Source organism: Gymnoscopelus microlampas (assembly GCF_963454915.1).
Source record: "Gymnoscopelus microlampas genome assembly, chromosome: 11".
Lineage (NCBI taxonomy): Eukaryota > Metazoa > Chordata > Actinopteri > Myctophiformes > Myctophidae > Gymnoscopelus > Gymnoscopelus microlampas.
In genome coordinates this window covers 32817191-32829284 of record NC_139948.1, presented here as the reverse complement: position 1 = coordinate 32829284, position 12094 = coordinate 32817191, and the positions used below count along the sequence as shown (strand labels likewise).

At 45.1% G+C, this 12094-nt stretch overlaps 1 protein-coding gene across 1 annotated transcript in view; it reads left to right on the top strand.

Annotated features, from left to right (window-relative positions):
- The window catches only part of LOC311056262 (inactive phospholipase C-like protein 2), a 104335-nt gene that overhangs the window by 72804 nt on the left and 19437 nt on the right, over positions 1-12094 (top strand). The window contains exons 3-4 of the mRNA XM_084072747.1: positions 5561-5764; positions 8600-8675. Of these exons, the coding sequence (XP_083928873.1) occupies positions 5561-5764; positions 8600-8675 (280 nt within the window). The remainder of the gene's footprint in view (positions 1-5560; positions 5765-8599; positions 8676-12094) is intronic.

The following is a 12094-nucleotide window of genomic DNA, read 5'->3' as shown; positions in this document are numbered from 1 at the left end:
GGGTTCGAATCCCGATCCCGACCGACCTTTGCTGCGTGTCACTTCCCATCTCTCTCTTTCCCCATTTCCTGTCAGTCTACTGTATCGATCTATCTAATAAAAAGGCAGACGCCCCCCCCCCGGAAAAAAAAATGGACATTGTTGCCGTGCAGAAAATGTGCATTGTTAATTAGCGCACGCACCTTCTGTAACACCGTAAATTAAAGCCCTACTTCGTCATACAAGTGTCACGCAAGAGTAGTGAAAATAGCTTTGTTCGGTCAGAGGGGCCTCCCCAGCTCTTTAGTAAACAGAATATAGTACATTTTCAGATAGGTGACACATTTATGCCAATCAGGAGAGAGCACTGGAAATGCATTTTCTGTTAATAAAGAGCTGGAGATACATGGGAGACTCCTTATATGGACAGGACACTCTATAGTAACGAGAACATGGACCCATTTTGCAATTATTTGAGTAATTGCAAATCACTTACCCTACCTTTAATATCAACGCGTTGCTGTTTTGAAATGTAGACCTAGAAAAAATGCAAAGATTTTCCAGAAATGTTCAACAAATGATAGTGAAAATGGCGGATCTGCAAGCTCACAACGCGGCTGACTTATATAGGCCATTTTCACTATTTAAAAATAGTTGTTCATTCATAATGTCTGGACCTGGAAATGTAGTGGAGTCAATGTACAATGTCTTTGAAATCAAATGTAATGGAGTGACCGTCATAAGTATCAAAAAATCTAATACTCAAGTAAAGAACAGCTATACTCAAAGAATGAACTTGGTTACTGTCCACCACTGCCAGATGGACTCTGTAGAAGTGGTGCTGTTTGCAGGAAGGCTGGCAGGCCAGAGTTTTACTTGTTCTATGAATGCATGCCAGCATAGGCCTTGTCTCATTCACTTCAACTCAATGCCGTGCACCAGAGAGAGAGAGAGAGAGTGAGAGAAAGAGGGATAGAAACAAAAGTGGCAGTGTAACCGGACACACAGTTCTCATTTGGGGAACGCTGGGAAGGCCTGGGGTCGGTGGTTTGGGGGGAGGGGGAGGGGGAGGTAATTAAAAACACAAGCCTCCAGTTAGGGGTTGTACAGCCAGGGCCTGAATACACTGTAGCTTTTATTGCGCAACAATAATTGAACACTCATACACAAGCTTGCTTATGGACAGAACTACACACATACAACACAATAAACAAAAGAAAAGAAAAGACGCGCATACGCGCGCAGTCGCACACACACGCACGCACACACGCTAAACCAAGGCTGAACCCCATGGTCTAACCCAGGGGTCTTCAACAGGGGGTCCGGGACCCCTAGGGGGTCCTCAGAGCTACTATAGGGGGTCCGCCAAATCTTTGTGTGATAGGATTTAGTTTTTTTTACATTAACCACTTGAACCCTAGAATTCCTTTTCTGAGGGGAACATTAGCCGAAAATAGCAGATCTACAAGCTCTCAACGCCTCGCAGCGCGAGGCGTTGAGAGCTTGTAGATCGGCTATTTTTGGCTTTAGGTGTAGAGGTGAAAAAAGAGCAGACTAAGTAAAAAAAAAAAACGTATTCATTTGAAACACAATTTTATACAGTATAGAGTAGGGGGTCCCTGCTTCATCTCTCTCTGAGCTAGGGGGTCCTTGGCCTGAAAACGTTGAAGACCCCCATGGTCTAACCTCACCTATTCAAGCTCTAATCTTCCACCCAATGACTGCTTTTCTCTGTGTGTCTGCACTCGGTGGTCTGCTGGGTGTTAACGGCTGTGGCTGAGGCTCTGCATACAGATGCTGGCCATGTCCCCTGGCTCCCCTCGCTGTCTCCAGGAAGGTCGGGCCCCGCAGTGACAGCACATCCTCTGGGGTGGATGGGTGGGTTGGGTGGGGGGTAGGGGGCGGTTGGGTATTTCTGCTAGGAGGCCGGAGGTCCAGCCCAGAGAGACAGGCCTTTCCCACACTGTAGAGTGTGGACTGATTCCCAAATACCAACGCCAGCTCTCTCTCTCTCTCTCTCTTTCTTTCTCTAAATTGTTTTTGTCGCCCTCTCTCATTCTGTCTCCTTTTCTTTCCCAGCTGCTCCCTACCCACTCTCCGTCATTTACTGCTCTCTCTCTCTCTCTCACTCTCTCCATGTCTTCCCTTCCAGCTCTCTCTCTCTCTCTCTCTCTCTCTCTCTCTCTCCATGTCTCTCTCTGTCTCTGTCTCTCTTTCTCTCTTTCTCTCTCTCTATCTCTCTCTCCCTCTCTCCTGCCTTTGTCTTATTTTTCCCTTCATCATGTCTCATCTTTTGCTGGTTCACTTGTTCTTTCTCTTTCCAGTTTCATCTTTCAACAAAGAGCAATCTGGGCTCGGATGAAAGACATCCCGTCTTTCATCCGTCAGCCCAGACTGCTCTTTGTTTTCCTCCTCCTGCTCCCTTGTTCCTTCTCCCTCTCCTTCTCTCCCTCCATCTCTCTCTCTCTCTCTCTCCATCTCTCTCTCTCTCTCTCTCTCTCTCTCTCTCATTTGCCATACTGATTATACTGTGGAAAACAGTGGTCTTGATTTGGGGCTCAGATTCCCATGGCGGCACAATAATGCAGAACTGTACTGAAAGAGGCAGCCTCAGAGGACTAGGGCCTTAAGCCTGGAACCCAGACTAGAACTACAGACTCTGGTGTGGGGTCCGGATGGGCTCAAGGGAACACTGCACAAGGGAAGACATGCTATGAAGAGACAGGATGGAACATATGGAACATAGGTGGAAGGTTTTGAGAGACAGGAGGAAAGGTTTCATTGGCCAAGTAGATATGCACATACAGTATTGGTAATTTGTCCTCTGTATTATTTAACCAATCATAATTATTAGGAGCAGTTGGCAGCTACTGAATATCATTTAGGGCAGGGGTCCAGAGGTGCCGCAGAATACTTTGATAATATTTGAAATTCATCAATATCACTTCAGTTAAACCACTTACAGTATACCCTCTATGCTTAGTAAAACAGACCTGAGTTGCACTGTACTTGATGAGTTATTTTGCCACGTGAGCTTGTAGATCGGCTATTTTTGGTCAACGTTCCCCCCCAGACTAGGGATGCTTGGGTTTAAGTGGTTAAACGTCAAGTATAAAGGTATTTTCAGTCTGTTCTAATGGAAAGGGATATTCCTCCGTGTCATACTGTATCGTAGGGGGAAAGATTTGCATATTTACGTAGCGTAATATGACCATAAGATTCAAAAAAATGTACAGTGTAATTTCAGGGGTGCCGTGGATGAAAACGTTATTTACAGGGGTGCCCTGAGTCAAAAACGTTTGAGAACCACTGATTTAGGGGTTCTGTGTCTTGCTCAAGGACACTGGGATGTGATGCCAAGGACAGCCAGGATCGAGCCGGGAAACGTAGCCTCTGCCATCCCAGTGTATACAGCATTGGTTCTCAAAGTGAGGTCCGGGGACCCCCAGGGGTACTTGAGGGGATACCAGGGGGTCCCCAGCTAAATGATGGGTAGGAACCAAATGGACCCTTATGGGTCTGTAACTCTGAGAGCGTACAAATGGAACCTCTCAGAGTTACATTAACATTGATTTTACAATATGAATTGGGGTCCCAGAGGTATAAATGCCATTAAATGGGGTCCGTAGCCTTAATGCATGTCAAACTGGGAGTCCTTGAAATTAAAATGGTTGAGAATCACTGGAAAAATCTCCTCTTATGGGGGTCCCTTGCATATCTTTTCAAATGGGGGTCTGCGGGCTAATAAGTGTCAATTTGGGGGTCCTTGACATGAAAAAGTTTGAGAACCACTGGTATACAGACATACAGGGATTGTGTGATTGACCTGAGTGAGGCAGAAACAGAAGTACAAGAGCGCGATGGGGGAGGCAAGAGAGAGAAAAGCATGAAAAGAAGAGGAGACAGAGGAATCGTGAGTAACGGGACTGGATGTGCTGCAGTGCCTGCCATAGGCTGTGGTCAGATGTTTGGGTTCAGAGCCTTATCGGAGCTGTTGAATGACGTCATGATCAACTGCTAGATATACTCTCACTAAAGACAAACACATCATGACACTATCTTATCTGTCTCTGCTCTGAGGAGAGTATCAGCATCAGGTTCTTCCTCAAGGTCATTATACGGCGGTCAAAGTGTTTGCCAACTGAACGCACACTGCAGTTTGCCTTTAGGAACATTGATCGTGGCGTATTGACAGGACAGTGTTTGGACAGGATAGAGGACACACAGACGTTAGTCTATAAGTACTGCAGACTGAAATATGTTCTGATTACACACCTTCCATTGTGAATCAATATCTACGAATGCTCTTGTAGAGAGAAATACCCCCAAACCTTACACTGTCAGTGGTGGGAAAAGTACTCAGATGTTTTACTTAAGTAAAAGTATCAATACTGCAATGTAGAAGTACTCTGTTACAACTGAATTAAAAGTATTGTAAAAGTATTGGTATCAAAATGTACTTAAAGTACCAAAAGTAGTAAGTACTAAAATGTTTGAAAATAGAGATCTACAAGCTCACAGCGCGTCGCGATGCGACGCGCTGTGAGCTTGTAGATCTCTATTTTCAAATAGCCTATGTATAAAATAGGGCTAAAGTGGTTAATTTATGTTTTATAATGTAATAACTTATATCTGCAAAGTAACTATAGTAAATCTAATCTATCTATCTATCTAACTATATAAATGGCGACCGACTTCCGCACCCTCGGTGGCGACACCCCACAGCTCTGTTATCGAATAAACAACGCACCGCCAGACCACATGTCGCCAACTGACTCGCCACGGCGGCCGCGCTGAATTTACGCCTCGCGTAGGGGACATCTCACTGCTCACTACACCTTTTCCACCACGCAACATAATTAATTCTACTCACCAAATGTCGGACAAAACGGACGGGGAGGCAGCTTCGTACCGTTTACCCTGCGCACGACCTCATCACCACAACAGCACGCAGCCGCTGCGGGGGTTTTTTCCTTTTTTTCCAAACTTTTTTTTTGGTCACCATTTTCTCCAGGTGCGGCAGCATGCGCTGGGTTGCCAGGTTTGCACAGCCAGCGCCAGAAACAAGCAACCACCTTCATGAAAAAAAAAAAAACACCGAAATGGTCCGCAATGTTCCAGGGGTGTCCCCGCGCGTCCCAACACTCCACAGGGGGTCAGTGGACCATCAGGGGGTCCGCGGACCCCCTGAGGACCCCCTGAAACATAACAAATATTATTTCTTCAAATTTTTTCCTTTTTCAAAAAAACTTTTCCACAGTTTTACTCCGGCGATTTGGGTCCCCCAATATACACACGGCCACGCTGGGCCCCGTGCGCGGCTGGGGTTGAGGGGGGCGTAGCCCCCCGAAACTCTAGTAGTAAATAATTGTAGTGGAGTAAAAGTACAATATTTGCCTCTGAGATGTAGTGGAGTAGAAGTAAAAAATATTGGAAATTGGAAATACTCAAGTAAAGTACAAATACCTCAAAATTGTACTTAAGTACAGTACTTTAGTAAATGTACTTAGTTACTTTCCACCACTGTATAACACTGTACATTATTAATGATGTATTGCACATGTGTGTGTTTACCTCTTAGAATGCCATGGTGTCCTTCAAGGAGCTATGTGGCCTGACCCCAGCAGCCAACATGAAGCAGTGTATCCTGACGGTGTCTACGTGGCTGATGAACAGTGAGAGAAGCCTGAGGGTGACGGTGGACCTCAGTGAGACCTACCCCACCATGGAAGCAGAGGGTCCTGTTCCAGAGCTACTGCGCAAAGTCCTCAATGCGTACGACATGGTAAAGCCACCAGAACACGCAAAATTAGTATAGATTAGAGCAGTGGTTTTCAACCTTTTTTGCGTCAAGGACCCCCAAATTGACACACATTAGCCCAGGGACCCCCATTTGAAAAGATATGCCAGGGACTCAACCATTTTGATTCCTTGGGGGTCCCAATCTACACAGTAGTATCATCATCAGTGTTCATTTAACTCTGAGAGTGTACAAATGGAACCAAATGGACCCGTCAGGGTCCATTTGGTTCCATTTGTACACTCTCAGAGTTACAGACATATAAGGGTCAATTTGGTTCCTAATTATTAATTTTGCTGGGGACCCCCTGGAACCCCCTCAAGGACCACTGGTGGTCCCCGGACCACTGGTTGAAAACCACTGGTATAGAGCCCAACCGATAGCAGAGTTTTCGGTCCGATGCTGATCATGATTTTGGAGAGTCCAAGACCACCGATTACTAGGGGTTTGCCGACATATCGTCCCGCGATATATCGCGATACGTTTTCGTGACGATATGTATCGTTTTGGCGTTTTCTTTTCTTTTTTTTACTGTTTTTTGTTGCAATAATAATAATGCAAAAAGTATTTGTTTGCATTTGCTTCCATATATTTTCATAATAAAAAAGTGCCATATATTGATTGTATCGATATCGTGAGCCCAATATCGTGTATCGTATCGTATCGTGAAATTAGTGTATCTACCGATTACCAACGTTTTGTAAGAAATTCAATAAACTCCCGACCCCCCCCCCCCCCCCCCCCCCCGCTCCCACACGCACGCACGCACGCACGCGCACACACACCTACACCAAACTTCCGAAGCGCCTTATATATACTTAATGAGATTTGGACGATAATGCTCTCATATTGCTGTTTTTTATCATCCCGCTAAATACCTTCCCCCGGTTGGGACGGAGCACACGATAAAATGCCAAACCACTCAACCATCGTAGTGTGATAACATTGCCTTCCCTGTGGTGCTGTGATAAGCACTTCCTGCTCTGTGCAGTGTTCCATGCTTAACTGTTTAGCTGATGTGCTCACATAAATAAATCAGGACGAGGGCCCGTTACACTGTAAGATACTGAGTGTTCATTTAACTCAAACGGATACATGAACACTGAGGCTTTTTCTGTGTATAGAGATGGTTAACTGGCTCCTTGCATATTTATTAGTTATAGCGTAGCCAGCATTTCACAAAGCACGGTGAGCCATGTTATAATTTAAACATGTGCCGTTTGAGAACGGCTACTAATGAGATGTTTCTGCAATTTAATAACTGCATAACTTCCACCGTTCAATATCCTGGCTCGTGCCTCAGAACAAATAACACTGTATTTTATTACTTTATATTCAGTACGACACAACAATAGCGGAGCTAAACATATTCTATACGGCAACCTATATAGCCTGTGCCGAGCTTGGGTCAGTAAGCTCGAATATTTATGTGTTAGCTTTCCAAAACCTTATCCCCACTGGCGCACAGCCCCGCTCCACAGGAACAGAGGCTGCAGTGTGCGTCTGCATACGTACGGCTGAAGGACTGCGTGACCTAGCTGCCAACACCATGCACTATACTGTATAACGTCAGTATGTCTGCAGCCAACGTGTCCTCAGGCAGCCCCACGTGGGCTGCAGTCACTCAGGCATTCTGACCGTCCTGTGAACTGAGCGTCAGCACATTGGAACTCTGCGGTCAGCCGCCCCAAGAGACCCAGCCTGGGCAAGTCGAACGGCAGCCCGCAAACCTGCTTCAAGCACCAGAATGCTTGCATGTGCAACGCTCGCTCACACACACACACACACACACACACACACACACACACACACACACACACACACACACACACACACACACACACACACAGGTACTGTTGGCCAAGAGCATCGACTTCATTAAGTCTAATTCTGTCACGTCTCGCCAAAAATCGAACTTTTTATTTGATTGAAAAGGGTTGTTTTCACCAAGTGACAGCATCATGCAAGAAAGTCTAAATGAGGCTTTTAACCACCCTGTATACATCTATGACCTGGGTCTTCCAGGGGTCTGTACTTGGCCCCTCAAACACCAAATCTCTTCGCCGAAAATAGCAATACAATCTCACTAGGCGGCGCGTTATGAGCTTGTAGATCGGCCAATTTCCACAAATGTTCACCTATTTTCCACAAACGTTTGCCTATTATGACATTCCCAGAGTAGGGATGATGGGGTTCATGTGATTAACCTCCTCCTGACTACTGACTATTGGGCCGGAGGGTCCACCTGCTCCTCCTCATTGTGTGGGGAGGAGGTTCAGAGACTAAACACAAGGAGTGGGAGCGGGTTTGATTCTATGTAGGGCAGAAAATAGAAGAACCGCTGTTCTCCCACGTCTTATCTCTACGTATTTTTAGATGGCCTTTGCAGCAAATTGAAATGTTTATTTTGTGTTGTCAGCTGTGTGCTGTATTTTATTTATGCGACAACGTAAGGTTAAACAACTATGCACAGAGAAGGACACTTAACATGGCCTGTGATCCCTGTATTCTCAAACCTCGTCACTTCCTTGTACTTTGTCTATTACGTTTCTCAAGGAGAAATCATGAATTCATTTTACTTACTTACTCCTCTTCGTCCCCCTATGGGACATAAGACTTCAATGAGTTAATTAATTTTACTCATTCCCTATTGGTATATCCTATGGGTGTTCCCCATGTATCCCAGTAGTGTGTCTGTTTTACCTTTACCTTCTGCCCTAATTTCCTGTGCATCCCACAGCAGATTATGTATGTTTGACTTAACATACTCCAGCGGACAATGGCACAAACATAACCCATCCTGTGTTCTCTGTCCTTCAGATGATCCAGACCAGCAGAACGCTCATCGAGTCGGCCGATGTGGTCTACTGCAAGCTCACGCAAGCACAGCGGGCAGGTAAGCTCTGTTGAGAGAGAGAGAGAGAGAGAGATGGGAGGGGAGCCTTGCACGTGCACGTGCAAACTTCAAAGCTGCTCATGCACTGCAAAAGTTAGTAGTTATGTCTGTCTGCTACATTGGATCCATTGGAACACAGTTTATTTTTTAAATATCCTGAAAAGTAATGGGTTTGGACGTACACCAACACTACAGTATATAAGCTTTCATTCTATCTCCTGTCTTGATAGATTGTACTCTATCAGGACAGGAGATGCATCAACCTGCAGGACTCAATCATCTGCCTCTTGTCCATGTGTATTCTATATGGTTCTAGAACAGCTCCGTCATCAGCATCATTGGTGTCCTGTGTGATTCGTGTCGTCAGAATAGCCCATTCATCAGTGAGTCAGCCCAGGGTAGTCATCATGTCGTAGAGAGGGAGAATACAATCAGCCTCCCGGATAAAGAGCTGTCAGAGACGGGATCCAGGGAGCGTAAACATCCTTTCACAGAGGGATAGGCGAGAGCTGAAAGGGCTTGACGGCAGTGAAAGGATGGAGAAATGAAGGGCAGCGCCTAGGATGAAAGCAGCCTTGTGTCTATTGGATTTCCGAATGAGAATTATATAGTTTCTCAAGGTATTTGTGCACATACGAAGAGGTTGGTGCACTGTGCTGAACATCATAAAATATGAAACATTATTTACACAGTAGGTTAGTATTATATAGATAAATATGAAAATATGAAATATGAAAAAAACTCATTATACAATAGCAGCAGTAGTAGCAGTAGCAGAAATGAAGATAAATATTTCATGTCCATATTTCATTTTTATGTTTTTTTTCAAATAAATGCATGCCCTATTTTATATTTTGCCGTATTACAGTGTCTCGAAAAGAAATAGTGAAAATAGCCGATCTACAGGCTCTTGTTGTGAGCTTGTAGATATGCTATTTGTGCTATTTTGGAAAATCTTTGGAAACCCCTCCCCTCCCCCCCAAAATAAATAAGGACACCGGGATGATATTGGTTAAGTCTATCTATTTAAAGCTGCAATCGTTATCTTTTTTCGTTAATACAAGGTTATTATAACCAATCTGTGTGGTAGAGTATGTTAAGACAATATAACTAACAACTGCGGTGGTTGGAGGTGGTCTCCATGCTCTTCTATTGAGACATTTAGATCCTGTGGTGGTCGGGTAGGACCAGTAGCCTACTGGTTGACAAGAGATATTGCATGAAACTTGAACGGAAATAACTTGCACATCCGTTACCTATTGGTGAGCTAAAATGGTCGAAGACAACTGACGTAGTTAACCTACTATGCTAACCACAAGATAACATTAACCAACCAACAACCCACCGGGTTCTGCCTCGTCTCCTAGCAACGTGAGAGCATTTGAATGAAACCGTCTATAATTGACCATAATAAGATCATTAGTAGAAAAAGGGCTCCAAATTGGGGGTCCTGTGGTTTGCTTTCTGCAGTCTGTCTTGCATTGAGCACTAATTGCTGCTCATCTGCCTAGCTTCTCTACCGCTCAATGGTAGCCCTCCTGCAGACTGAGCCAATTAGAATCAGAATATTCAGATCAGCAGAGGATGATGGATGACAAAATGCATCATGTTCATCATGCTTGTTTACCGCAGTCTAGCCCTGCAGGCAACGGTGGCCATAAGAACCGAAGACTAAGACAAATGAAAGATTATGTACAGGTCAGTACATACTCAGGCAACGCAACTTCTGTTTCCTGTTACAGAAGTCAATGTAAACAAAGCCAGTGATTTATAGTTCACGCTTTGGCACATGGGACTGAGTTAGTCATTGGTGTGGTGTGGACGGTGTGTGTGTGTGTGTGTGTGTGTGTGTGTGTGTGTGTGTGTGTGTGTGTGTGTGTGTGTGTGTGTGTGTGTGTGTGTGTGTGTGTGTGTGTGTGTGTGTGTGTGTGTGTGTGTGTGTGTGTGTGTGTGTGTGTGTGTGTGTGTGTGTGTGTGTGAGCGCCAAGATGACGGCAGGAGTAAACGCTGGTGCTCCAGCCAAAATTCCATCTTAAAACACACCCGTCATAACTGCCGCCGTCAATGCAGGGAAGAAAGGTTACTAGTATGGATGTTACCAGATTGCTGTTTGCAATGTGCCTCATAGCGGTGATAAAGTCGGCCTTTAAAGCAGCTGTGTTCGACCCCTCGCCAAAACATCCAACGGGGAGAGAGAGCACCTGGACAACAATAGGCTGCCCATTTGATTTGTATATGGAACTTGTTTTACATCAAAACGTATGAAATATGAGCCTTTGGAACGTATTATGGCCTTGGGATATAACTGTCAACTTATTGTCCTTGAGTCTGGGCCATGTTCACAAACTTGTGCTCCGTGGACTGCAATTGGGAGGATTGCAAAAGACAAATGCAAAAAAGATAATACTAATACTTATAATAAGTAAATACTGTTCTATCTAAGCTATCATAGGCAGTCTGTCTATCTGGAGAAGACGATGTTTCATATATCCTAGTAGCTAAGGGGGAGAAGAAAAATAAATAAATAATCATCTGTCACTTTCTGTATATAGTAAGTCATAAATGTGTTATCTTTTTTCCTCTGTGTGTTAATAAGCATGAGCAGCAGCTGTATCTGGTTTGACCGTAATGTGACCTTCTGATCTGTGTGTGTGTGTGTGTGTGTGTGTGTGTGTGCACGTGCGTTCGTGCGTGCGTGTGTGTGTCTGTCTGTCTGTCTGTGTGTGCGCCTGTGCATCCTGGGTGTGCTGTTTGTGTTTTGTAGTTACTGTATGTTTTAATTGTGAAGTGCCAAATGGATTGGCGATGAAAATGAGCTGTAAGCTAATTCTGGTAACCGGCAACAAATGGAAAGATTCATGTGTAACATTGTACATGATCCCTTACAAATAATACATAAGAATTGTTTTGTATATGAGGGAGAAAGAGACTGCAGAAAGAAACTAAGACGTCTGTCCCACGGACTTGTACCCATCCAGTGTGTCAGAGTAGATCAGGCGTATGCCCTGTCTCCCCATGGGGGAGAGCTGGATTCATGTTGTGCATTGTGTGCCATTCCCCTGGGAGGGGAGGCTGGATGTTGGGGCTTGAATGAAAGGGCACTCCCCTCTCCTTGGAGCAGGAAGCCACAGGGAGCTTCCTCTGTGCCGAACAGAGCCCAGACCCCACGCAGGCACAGCCACACACAGCCGTGTGTCAGTGTTTTGATGTTGGAAGGGTGAACTTAAGGGTTAACTTATGTATGACATTGGGGTAGGGGAGCTGGAGTGACAGAAGAGATCCACGGCGGGCCTCAACTGCATGCCAAGCATACTGTAGCACTTCAACTGACACCCGATCTCACCCCCTCCCCTCCCCTGCCCCCAAAAAGACTCTGATATGCCTCGAATCCCAACCTCTGCCTAGAACCAGAATTAGAA